This window comes from Sinocyclocheilus rhinocerous, unplaced genomic scaffold (assembly GCF_001515625.1).
Source record: "Sinocyclocheilus rhinocerous isolate Xijiao unplaced genomic scaffold, SAMN03320098_v1.1 scaffold808, whole genome shotgun sequence".
Lineage (NCBI taxonomy): Eukaryota > Metazoa > Chordata > Actinopteri > Cypriniformes > Cyprinidae > Sinocyclocheilus > Sinocyclocheilus rhinocerous.
This window is the reverse complement of record NW_015650699.1, coordinates 182,559-194,514: the sequence shown is the minus strand read 5'-3', so window position 1 is coordinate 194,514 and position 11,956 is coordinate 182,559. Positions and strand designations below refer to the sequence as shown.

Sequence of the window (11,956 nt, the reverse complement as noted above, 5' to 3'; positions counted from 1 at the left end):
TTTTTTATTGTTTTGCTTTATTTATTCAAAATATTAATGGGTTTGGGCTGAAATATCACCTTGATTGTTTCTTAGTGAGACTCAACGATCTTGTTTTCCTAAACAAAATATGTAAACATAATTAAAACAATATGCATTCTTTGGAGTAGTAAAATATATTACAAATAAGATTTTGTTTTGTAATTATTTTGTCTTGTTTGGTTTGTAGGTGTTTCACTTGTTCCAGGCTAAACCTCACTAAATTTAGGTTAAAGGGGAAAAAAAAAATCAAGTGACAGTAATTCAGCGAAAAACAAAACTGCAAGTAAATGTATCTTATTTTAAAATAAAAATGTATATCGATTTTGACATGTAGTGTAGCCTGAAGGGCCCTTTTTAAGCCAATAGTTTTTAGGCATGTAGTTTTGAAATGTGTATTGTTTGCCTTCCCTGACATTCACTCTGGTCACAGTGATCGATGTGTTTATTCAGTGCTGACAGCCTTTGCTCTGACCTCAGCCACAATGTTGTGCGAAGAAATATGTTGTTGAAGAAGGTTGTGATTGAAAAGCAGGAATGCAGAGGGAGAGGTGTAACTGAAGAAGTGGGGGTTGCTTGGACTGTTGCGTCTGGGCCGGTGTTTCATGGACATTCCTAAAGTCCTCTGTAATGCCTTAAACTACACTGGGAACACAATGTGCTTTCACATGAACTCTTCCCAGGAGTCTGCAATGTTTACCTTTCTTTTTTCTCTCTTATTCTTCGCTCTCTTTTCCTTCCAGGTTCGATATCTACAGGAAAGTGCCCAAAGATCTTACCCAGCCCACGTATACTGGAGCTTTTAGTGAGTGCCAATGTTTATAATGTTAATTTGCCATCATAGACCCTCATCCACTCCAGTAAACCAATAGCTTGCTTCATCTGGCACTGGCTTTTACTGCCTGTTGCTACACTGCCGCTTCATTTGTGTGCTTACATCAACATTCCTCCTTTGATCCACAGTTGTATTTTTTTCCAAACCAATTTGCTGAGTCAGTTTTAGTTTCCTAACTGTTCCTAACTGAGTATGGCTCATCGTATCCTCATGATTTGGATGGAAGGATGTTTGTAACACTAGGTGTTGCCGTTTGACTCATGATAATATGATACGTAGGACTGTCATTCTACACTCATTCCTGTGGCTCTGTCCATTGTTGTTTTGGCCTCAAGTGAATTACTTAAGATTTAGTAATGTTTGCTGAAACCTGTGTAGACCAACCCTAAACTCAACCTAAATATTTTGCTCCTTAACCGTGATAAAGTTCTGTGATAAAGTTCTCAAGTACCCAAATGTAAATATCTAGTGTAGTTGTGTTAAAGGGATATTTCACCCCAAAAATGAAAATTCAGTCATCAATTACTCACCCTCAAGTTGTTCCAAACCTGTATGAGTTTCTTTCTTCTCTTGAGCACAAAAGAAGATATTTTGAAGAATGTTGGTAACCTAACAGTTGACTGTTGCCATTGACCTCCATAGTATGGAGAGAGAAAAAAAAAAAAATATATATATATATATGTATATGTACATATACAGTAGCCAACATTGGGTCTAAAAAGTTGTCCTAAGACAAGAACGGGTATTGTTTTGGTTTTAGGACAACTTTGATGAAAGGTTTTGATCCACTTCAAATTTTGACTACTGTGTATTCATTGAGGTCCCAAAACTGATTGGTTACCCACGTTCTTCTAAATATCCTTTTTTTGTGTTCAGAAGAAGAAAGAAGCTCATACAGGTTTGGAACAACATGAGGGTGAGTAAATGATGGCAGAATTTTCATTTTTAGGTGAACTATCCCTTTAAGATCTTTTCAAAATGAACGTCTACTAAGATTACAGGATCCGTTTGATTTTATGGACTTTTAAAGCTTTTCCTTATAGTTAACAATATGGAAACAGGACAGAAAAAAATCAATACAAATACTATGATAAACTGCATCTGTCTGGTTTCATTGAGTGTGATTTTAAGGCTTTTCTGTACTGTTAATGAAACAGGGAAAACAAAAATCAATGATCTACACCGATAACCGCATCCATTTCATTTAATCAACTTTTCGAAGCTCATACAGGTTTGGAACAACATGAGGGTGAGTAAATGATGGCAGAATTTTCATTTTTAGGTGAACTATCCCTTTAAGATCTTTTCAAAATGAACGTCTACTAAGATTACAGGATCCGTTTGATTTTATGGACTTTTAAAGCTTTTCCTTATAGTTAACAATATGGAAACAGGACAGAAAAAAATCAATACAAATACTATGATAAACTGCATCTGTCTGGTTTCATTGAGTGTGATTTTAAGGCTTTTCTGTACTGTTAATGAAACAGGGAAAACAAAGATCAATGATCTACACAGATAACCGCATCCATTTCATTTAATCAACTTTTTTGCCTTTCTGTAGAGTTGACAAAAAGATAGATATAAAAGAGGGAAGGGAAAAAGACAATAAGCTAAATCAGTGAAGATAGCATCATTTGTATGATTTAATCCATCCTGTTTTTAAAGAAGATCTCGTCATCTGTCTGATTGAATCAACTCAAGTAATAATTATATCATCAAAGTGTTCATTCTTTCCCAGTATTATCTCCATTAAAGTGGGGCAAGTGATATAACCGACATTGAAGCTGAATCTGTGAGCTATGTGTCATAGCGACACGCCTTATTGTTTGTGTTTTAGCTAAACATTAGCTTGAGTAAACTGGAACAAACCAGAGTATGACGTGTCAGCCACAAAGTCACATGACCACCGATCACTGGAGACGGTCTCCATGTAAATATGCACTAGCTTCTGCAGCCAGCTTTCTAGTTTGACTCATTTGGTCACATGTTGATCTTGGTAACGATTACACTAACCAGAGCAATAAAGCCATGCACGTTTATTCGCCTGTTGAACACCCCTATGTAATGCCCCTTTGACTCTTATATACACTTGACCTGTTGTAATAATTTTGCATGGTCAGACATAATTTTGAGAAATGACATCACTGCTAACAACAAAGAACATTTCTGAAAATGAGTTACTTTCAGCAAGCACTGACTTAAAATGTTACTTTGAAAATATCTTCACAAACATATTGTTATGCAAACAGTTCACTATTGTTTTCTTGACCTTTTCTTATCCCCTCAGTTTCAGTATGCTGCTGTGTCTTCATGTTGTTCCTCTTTCTCTCAGAACTGACGGGATTCATCGCTACAGAAATGTATGTATGAATGTTGTTCTCATAAAGACATCAGTCAAAAATGGCAAGGACATGATTTTTTTTTTGGGGGGGGTCCAGAAGATATATAAATACAATTTACACAGACACAGACTTACATACAAGCATGTTATGATGAATGTTTTTTTAATTTCTGAATTAAAATTAATTGTATTTTATTTATTTATTTATTTGGTGGGGTTTATAATCAAAAATGTCTAGGTGATCCAACAGTCCAAAGATCATAACGAAGGGGGAAAAAAAGTCTAGTTTAAAATCTGAACCTAAAAAAAATCAACCTCAAGAACAGGTCAGAATATTTTTGAATCCAAAATAATATTAGTGTACAATACATTGATTTTAGTGCGATGGTTAGACCACATGACATTTTTAGAGTTAGTAAAAATGTTTCGGTTTTGTTGAAAATGGTTATTTGAGGTGTTTTTATCAACACTCAAGATGCACGACTCTATGACCCGAATGCAATCACACTGTTGTAACTTTAGTGACAGATCAGTTTCACACAGGACGTAGACATTGGTGCCTGTTTGTCAACTGCTTTCAAGTGTTCACCGGGGGAAGTGAGGAAACGAAAATTGCACTCGCTGCAATTTTGTTATTTTACTGTCAGGCTTGCATAATTATTAGCAGTTGACCTTTACAGATGGCTAATGCTTGTCAGTACTATATTTAATGTTTGTGTTTTCATATGTGTGTGTGTGTGTGTGTGTGTTTACAGAGTAAATGAACTATATGTGGATGACCCCGATAAGGACAGTGGGGGGAAGATAGATGTGAGTTTAAACATCAGTTTGCCAAACTTACACTGTGATTGTGAGTATATACATAAAATACACAAACACTCTTACCACATGTGTATCATCTATCATCTTTGTTGACGTGTTATGTGTGTTAGCAGTGACATTACTGTTAGTGTGGGATCTTAATTCATTTAGCAGAGCTCCTGACGTACATTGTGATAAGGATCCAAAACTTTACCATCACTGAAAGTCTCAGTTTGAGACGTATTGTGTGGGCTTTGTCACAGAAGGATTAGGATAGACCTATCTGTCCATCAAACGGGAAACGTATAGTCATACGAGAGCAAGAATATGGGGAAATACTGTTTCATATTTGGTAATTCTCTGCATACCAGTTTGCCAAATAATACTTGATATGTCATGTTTGCGTAAATGATTCAGTCACATGCCCTATTTAACTAGTGATCAACTATTAAGTCACAATTGGAATATTGTGGCAATATTTGATCACTAGTTATTTAGATTAAGGCTGGGCAATGTGTCAAATAACTTTGCTAGTGAGATAAAATTAGGAAACGTTTAACTGTAAATGGTTATATATTCTTCCTTGTGTTTATTTAGTGAAAAGTGTTTATTGATTATATGCAGATTTTTACTGTATTTTTGGTAGGTAAATAGCTATTAAATATTTTGAATGTGACTCTTTTGTCTCAATAAATTGGGGAAAAAATCCTAAAAATATTGAGATTGGGATCATAGAAATACGGGTCCACTGATGAGTTTTACCAAGCATAACCAATGTCCCTTGCTGTTGAAATTTGTTTGCAAAGTGACTTAAAGATTGTGTTTATAAAGGTCGCCACCCTCAGAGGAATTGTGGTCACCTCTGATGTCATTTTCGGGCAGATCCTCAAATGTTTGCAAAGACGTGCTGTTTCATACACATTACACAGAGCCCAAACTATGTTCAGAGCAACGTCTTGGGCAGTTCTCACGGGTGAGAAATAGAGGTCCTGCCTATTATGGAAGACGCATTTTCTTTTAAACGAGGCCCTTCTGACTGAAACCCAAGTTTGTCTGATTTTGTTATGAGTCATAGAGACAAGCCTTACTGTGATCTCAATAATGACCTCATTTAATGTACTGTTTTCAAACAACTATTAGAAGTACAAGTAGACGTCACGTTTGACCTTTTCTGAAGAACGCGAGTGCCTGTTTCCCATGTTGCCTCCATGATGCTAAGGTGTTTAGGGTGGTTGTTAGGGGATTGATATGCACGTAATGTATTCTTGAGTGGTTTCTAAGGTGTTGTGGTTGGTTGCTAGGTGGTTAATGCTGGCCTTCTGAAGTCAAATGTAAGCCTCTCTGAAATTCTGGCCTCCCAATATATGACTCGAGTCGTTACTTCAATGCAAGTCAATTGGGCTTTTTTTTTTTTTGTGCTTATTTTATTGTATACCAGATGAAATGTCTAGAATGATAAAAGCAATAATAGCACATGTTATGAATGGATCATAAGACTTAAATTTGGTCCATAATAACTGATAATTGATACATGGCATTTGACATGCCATATCATGTTATCCTCGGAAAAGGATTTTTGTTTTTATAATTTTTTTTTTTACAAAAGTACATGTGGTCTTTCCATGTTGTTACTCTTACCATGCTAAATTAGTTTTAATTTTTTGAGGCATACACATTGTTCCCTTGAAGTAGCAACGTGACTTTTCGACACTTGTGTGCTTATGTGGAAAATGTGGATGCTTTTTCCTTTATGCGCTAAGAAAATGTTGCAAGACCTTTAGTATTCTGGGCACGCATCTTAAAAAGGCAATTAAATGTTTTCGTTCACACATTTGCTCTTTAATGAGTGGAGAGTTTGTGTTCAAAGTTTACTGGAATCTAAAAACTGGCAAAAAAGATGTTGTGGTTTAAGGCTTGAATTGTCCGATCAGTAATGAGCGACCAGTGCAACGTCAGTAGTTTAGCTCAGTGGAAATAGTCAAACACACTGGAAAGCGTATAATAGAATCATTCTTCCTTTCATTTTCTGGCTGGCCTTTATTTTTTGTGCTTTTGAGATCATGAATAGTATAGTCATCACAGGGGTAAAGAGTCAGTGTTGCGTTCTCGTCCATTTAGGAAGGCAGTCTTAAAATAGCATTGGGCGTGACAACATGCTGTTAGCATACACCACTGTCAGAAGATCTGCTACGACACACTACTGAGGTTTTTTATTTCTTAGCTGTGAAAGGTCAAATAAACAGTTGTGTATAATGATTCTACTGAACTCATGAACTTGATGCATATGTATGAAGATATTTGTTTGTTAAAGTTCACCAAAAAATTACTTGGCCAGTTACTCTATCAAGCTCCAAAAACACCAAGAACAGTTGAGAAAGGTTTTTTTTAAAATTGTAATTGTAAAAGTGTCCTTTTGTACAATGTAAATGAAAGTGTTTCAAGCTCTGTGTCTGTATTTTTCTATTTTCTGTTGTGTCTATATATTTGTATGTACATAGTGGTGGGTTTGGACATCCAGGATGAGATGGGGCGGCATGAAGTGGGCCACATAGACAATTCAATGAAAGTGCCTCTAAACAACGGTCACGGGTGCCGCTTTGAAGGGGAGTTCAGTATTAATAAAGTAAGACGTGCTTGATGTCAAATGCATTCTTTTCTACTTGTTTGGTGTTGAATGTTTCTTGTGGAACTTCTCATCATAAGGCTAGAAGCTATAAGGAGTGTCATTAGTGTCCTTGTAGATTCACATGCTACCTGAAGGGCTTAACCATTATTGTCTCTTCAAATGAAAGGCCTTCTCTCAAGTGAATGGAAATTGTACCATCTGATGTGTTTGCCTGTATGATAATGGTGTTGACTTGGTCTGTTTTCTGTAGGTTCCAGGAAACTTTCATGTGTCAACACACAGTGCGACTGCTCAGCCGCAGAGCCCTGATATGACCCACATCATCCACAAACTCGCCTTTGGGGAGAAGCTTCAGGTTGGGTCGTCCACATGCAGTCAATAAGAATTATAGACAATGTAAAACAAACATGTGTCACAGTGTCATGTCACTCAATTGCAGGTGCAGCATGTCCAGGGGGCTTTTAATGCATTAGGTGGAGCCAACAGACTTCAGTCCAATGGTATGTGTTTTTGTGAGCTTTCTAGACGCTTACTCTATAGACCTATAGCGTACGTAAGCAAAGCAAAGGCATTTTTGTGTGTGTGTATATATAGTTCTGTAAAAATGTGTTCAGAAATACTTTAAAATGCAATTCATATGTGCAGTGATTTGAATATACCTCTTCAATGAAGAGTGGATTAAATTTTTTGTCAACAATGTAAGGGTGATGCAACTGCCCTGGTATCCTAATGAGGAAGCCTCATTATCATGGTAAAACTTTATAACAAGGTCCCATTATTTCATTATGTTAGTTAATGCATTTACTAAGAATAACTAACAATGCACAATGCATTCATTAAAGTACTTATTAATAATTGGTAACATTAAATATGCAATATATAATGCTAAAAGTACAACTGTTCATTGTTAGTTCATGTTAGACCAGGTCCGTTAAATAATATTAACAGATACAGATATTTCCTAATAATATTAAATGTTTTTTGCATTGTTAGTTTGTTAACTACTAATGTTAACAAATAAAACCTTATTGTAAAGTGTTACCATACTCGTTTATTATTATTGTTTATGAAAAATACTGTAACAGAACTGCTTCGCTGCTTGGTGATATTTTAAATATTTTTGTCTGCCAAATAAAAGTCATGTGGCGCAACCAAGAAAGTCATGAGGTGTAATCAATATGCAGAAAAAACATAAAGGAAATTATATCACATAGAGGACCCCTGCAGACCCTCATGACTTTGTATAAATGGCAATAAATCTTCTATCTGGCAAGGCAAGGTTAGAGAGACTCTCTGAATGCTCAGCCTCTTAAAAGTCAAGTGGATTCTAATTGGCTAGTAATGTTTTTATTATTCATCAGCTGGAAAAAAATAGTTCTGAAAGTCATTCCAACTGTATTGTTCCTCTGTGTTGTTGTTGTTGTGTGGACTTTACTATTCTCATAGAATTAGAACTATGATTATAACTTTATAGTTAAAGTCCATCCTTGGAGTGAAAAGACCTTAATTGTAGTACCAAAACACGTATCAAATCCTGTGCCCCAGGTAGACCTAAAAATCATACGTCCTTAATACTAGAGAAGTAACACGTAACAAAATGTAATACTTTGAGTAACTGTAGGAGTTTGTAATACTTTGAGTTACTGTAGGAGTTTGTTTAAACCTTTAAGTATGAGCAAGACTGCTTTACTGCTGCACACACTGCTTGCGCTTGTCCATTTGTCGACTCGTGTAACTGAGAGACATCGAAGTGCAATGCTTATGAGCATCCAACCGAACACGCATCACAGATTGTATTGCACATAAATAGATCACAGTAACAGGAGAAAGAACAACGTCACTCAATTGAAATAAGCTACCATCCTGTCTGTTCCTCTGAATCTGTATATCATTTCTAGAGACATGAAGCCATGCGTTTCTTTTTCTTCAGCTTTAGCATCTCACGATTACATTCTCAAGATCGTCCCTACAGTTTACGAGGACCTGGGAGGGAAGCAGAGATTTTCCTACCAGTACACTGTGGCAAACAAGGTAATCTGAGCCACAAATATCCACGTTACTGAGAAGCTCGTCTGAAATTACGAGTCTAAATTTATGAATGCGATTTGCTGATGGCTTCCAAATCAGCCTGTGTTTACCACAGATGCTGAATGAATTATGTCTCTCTATTATTAAGTACCATCAACCATTTATCACCTCTAAAGGCACTTCAGGGGACATTTGCAGTGACAGCTGGCGGCATTATGTGTGTACATGACCAGAGAGCCATGTGCTGTGAGTTAATATGTAGTCAGGTTGTTCTTATTCAGAGGGTGTAAAAAGTACTTAAAGTATGAGTGTAGTGTCAAACCTTTGACTCTGCAAGGCTCTAGGAGACATGCCTGTGAAACAGAAAGTCATTACCTGAAAGTGTTCAGCAGCAACTGATTTGATATTCATATAAGTATAATTGTTTATTGAGTAACTGTCAACAATGTTTAAATTCATTCTTATTTTATGTATTGCTTTTAGGCCAAAGACTGTTCTAAACTGGAGATTTGACTAGACATATCAGTGTTTTATCCTCACACAATTAGGCTACTTTTAATTTATCTTTTTTCGTGTGGGTTTTACAGTCATACATTTTATTGTTTTTGTATTTTTATTAGGTTATAATATTTTAAACTAAATAATGAAATAGTTGGATAGCAGAAAGATGATTAATTACAGGTAGTAATATGATAATAATGTGTATTATTTTTATTTCAAATAAAATTCTATAATATTTATAATAAGTAATATGAAGTAAAACCAACACAGACCTGTATGCATTTATATTGTGCAAGCAAAAGCCTTATTATTCATCATTTTCCCCCTTTGGATGTGTAATTGTTTTTTAAAAACTTTTTAATGTTTTTCAGTGCTGCTACTTACATTATACAACAGGCCTACAAAAGAAAATATAAATATAAATACATAATCTAAAATGTGCATGTTTGCTTTAGGAGTGGTTTGAGTTTTGGCGTAATGCAACAGTACTTACGTTTTGAGAGGCCTTGGTTCCCTAAGTATTCTTCCCATTCGTTTTTCCTATAGGGATTTTTTAAAAGCCTATTTTACAGAGTTATAAGCCTTGAAACCAAACCAGCCAGCTACAAGGCGAATCACAATTTTTCAAACTTTAATTTGAAGCAAAAAACTATTTGAAAATTGGACGAAAAAACAAAAGGTACAAGATTATTTTGTACTTTACTTTATCGAGGGAAAGAACTTCAACCCCACAAGCATTGCAACAAGGCATAATCAAATAAAAACGATTGAGAAATATTGTTGTTAATTATATATACATATTAAAACAATATATTTTATGTCTATTGCAAAATATGCATATTCAAATATTTAGATGGTTTGAGAGCGTAGGGAGACATCATTTACAGTGCTTCATGGGAGTGGGAGAAGCTCTTTTGGTGTGGTTTGCTCATTTGAGTTCACTGATTGGTGGAGATTTCTCTGTAGAATCATGGGTAATGTAGTTTTTCAGTGTGTCACACTGACGCCTACACTCTGAGTGGGAGTGACCCTGAGGGCTTGTTTATATATTGTTAAAAATAATTTCCCCTATAAAGAAAATTAATTCCCCCCTCTTGAATATGAAGAACACATGTATTCAGTTCAAACAGTACTGGAGTATTTTACATTAAGTCATTTAGCAGATGCTTTTATCCAAAGCGACTTACAAATGAAGATTTTGAGAGGCCTTGGTTCCCTAAGTATTCTTCCCATTCGTTTTTCCTATAGGGATTTTTTAAAAGCCTATTTTACAGAGTTATAAGCCTTGAAACCAAACCAGCCAGCTACAAGGCGAATCACAATTTTTCAAACTTTAATTTGAAGCAAAAAACTATTTGAAAATTGGACGAAAAAACAAAAGGTACAAGATTATTTTGTACTTTACTTTATCGAGGGAAAGAACTTCAACCCCACAAGCATTGCAACAAGGCATAATCAAATAAAAACGATTGAGAAATATTGTTGTTAATTATATATACATATTAAAACAATATATTTTATGTCTATTGCAAAATATGCATATTCAAATATTTAGATGGTTTGAGAGCGTAGGGAGACATCATTTACAGTGCTTCATGGGAGTGGGAGAAGCTCTTTTGGTGTGGTTTGCTCATTTGAGTTCACTGATTGGTGGAGATTTCTCTGTAGAATCATGGGTAATGTAGTTTTTCAGTGTGTCACACTGACGCCTACACTCTGAGTGGGAGTGACCCTGAGGGCTTGTTTATATATTGTTAAAAATAATTTCCCCTATAAAGAAAATTAATTCCCCCCTCTTGAATATGAAGAACACATGTATTCAGTTCAAACAGTACTGGAGTATTTTACATTAAGTCATTTAGCAGATGCTTTTATCCAAAGCGACTTACAAATGAAGACAATGGAAGCAATCAAAATCAACAAGAGAGCAATGATATGCAAGTCTCAGTTAGCCTAACGCAGTACATCTCTTACATTTTATATCTCTCAATTCAGAGTTTCTATCTCATAATTCAGATTATATATCTCATAATTCAGATTTTTTTAAATCTCATAATTCAGTTTATATATCATAATTCATAGTTTATATCTCATAATTCAGTTTTTATATCTCATAGTTCAGAGTTTATATCTCATAATTCTGTTTATATCTCATAATTCAGTTTATATCTCATAATTCAGATTCTATATCTCCTAATTTAGATTCTATATCTCCTAATTTAGATTCTATATCTCCTAATTTAGATTCTATATCTCCTAATTTAGATTCTATATCTCCTAATTTAGATTCTATATCTCCTAATTTAGATTCTATATCTCCTAATTTAGATTCTATATCTCCTAATTTAGATTCTATATCTCCTAATTCAGATTCTATATCTCATAATTCATAGTTTATATCTCATAATTCAGTTTTTATATCTCATAATTCAGTTTTTATATCTCATAATTCAGAGTTTATATCTCATAATTCTGTTTATATCTCATAATTCAGTTTATATCTCATAATTCAGATTCTATATCTCCTAATTTAGATTCTATATCTCCTAATTTAGATTCTATATCTCCTAATTCAGATTCTATATCTCATAATTCATAGTTTATATCTCATAATTCAGTTTTTATATCATAATTCAGTTTATATCTCATAATTCTGAGATTTTATATCTCATAATTACGTTTATATATCATAATTCAGAATTTATATCTCATAATTCAGAGTTTATATCTCATAATTCAGAATGTATATCTCATAATTCAGAATTTATATCTCATAATTCAGAGTTTATATCTCATAATTCTG

General features: G+C 34.6%; 1 protein-coding gene across 2 annotated transcripts in view; it reads left to right on the top strand.

The window, feature by feature from the left end:
• The window catches only part of LOC107712308 (endoplasmic reticulum-Golgi intermediate compartment protein 1-like), a 14,180-nt gene extending 5,341 nt beyond the window's left edge, over window positions 1-8,839 (top strand). Inside the window, exons 2-8 of one of the 2 annotated variants that reach the window (XM_016517526.1) lie at window positions 762-823; window positions 3,189-3,216; window positions 3,953-4,047; window positions 6,497-6,621; window positions 6,875-6,979; window positions 7,064-7,124; window positions 8,555-8,839. In XM_016517526.1, the coding sequence (XP_016373012.1) occupies window positions 762-823; window positions 3,189-3,216; window positions 3,953-4,047; window positions 6,497-6,621; window positions 6,875-6,979; window positions 7,064-7,124; window positions 8,555-8,664 (586 nt within the window). In that variant the 3' untranslated portion in view covers window positions 8,665-8,839. Of the gene's footprint in view, window positions 1-761; window positions 824-3,143; window positions 3,217-3,952; window positions 4,048-6,496; window positions 6,622-6,874; window positions 6,980-7,063; window positions 7,125-8,554 lie in introns of both variants that reach the window. The other variant, XM_016517525.1, reaches the window with a different exon arrangement.
• The last annotated feature ends 3,117 nt before the right edge of the window (window positions 8,840-11,956 follow it).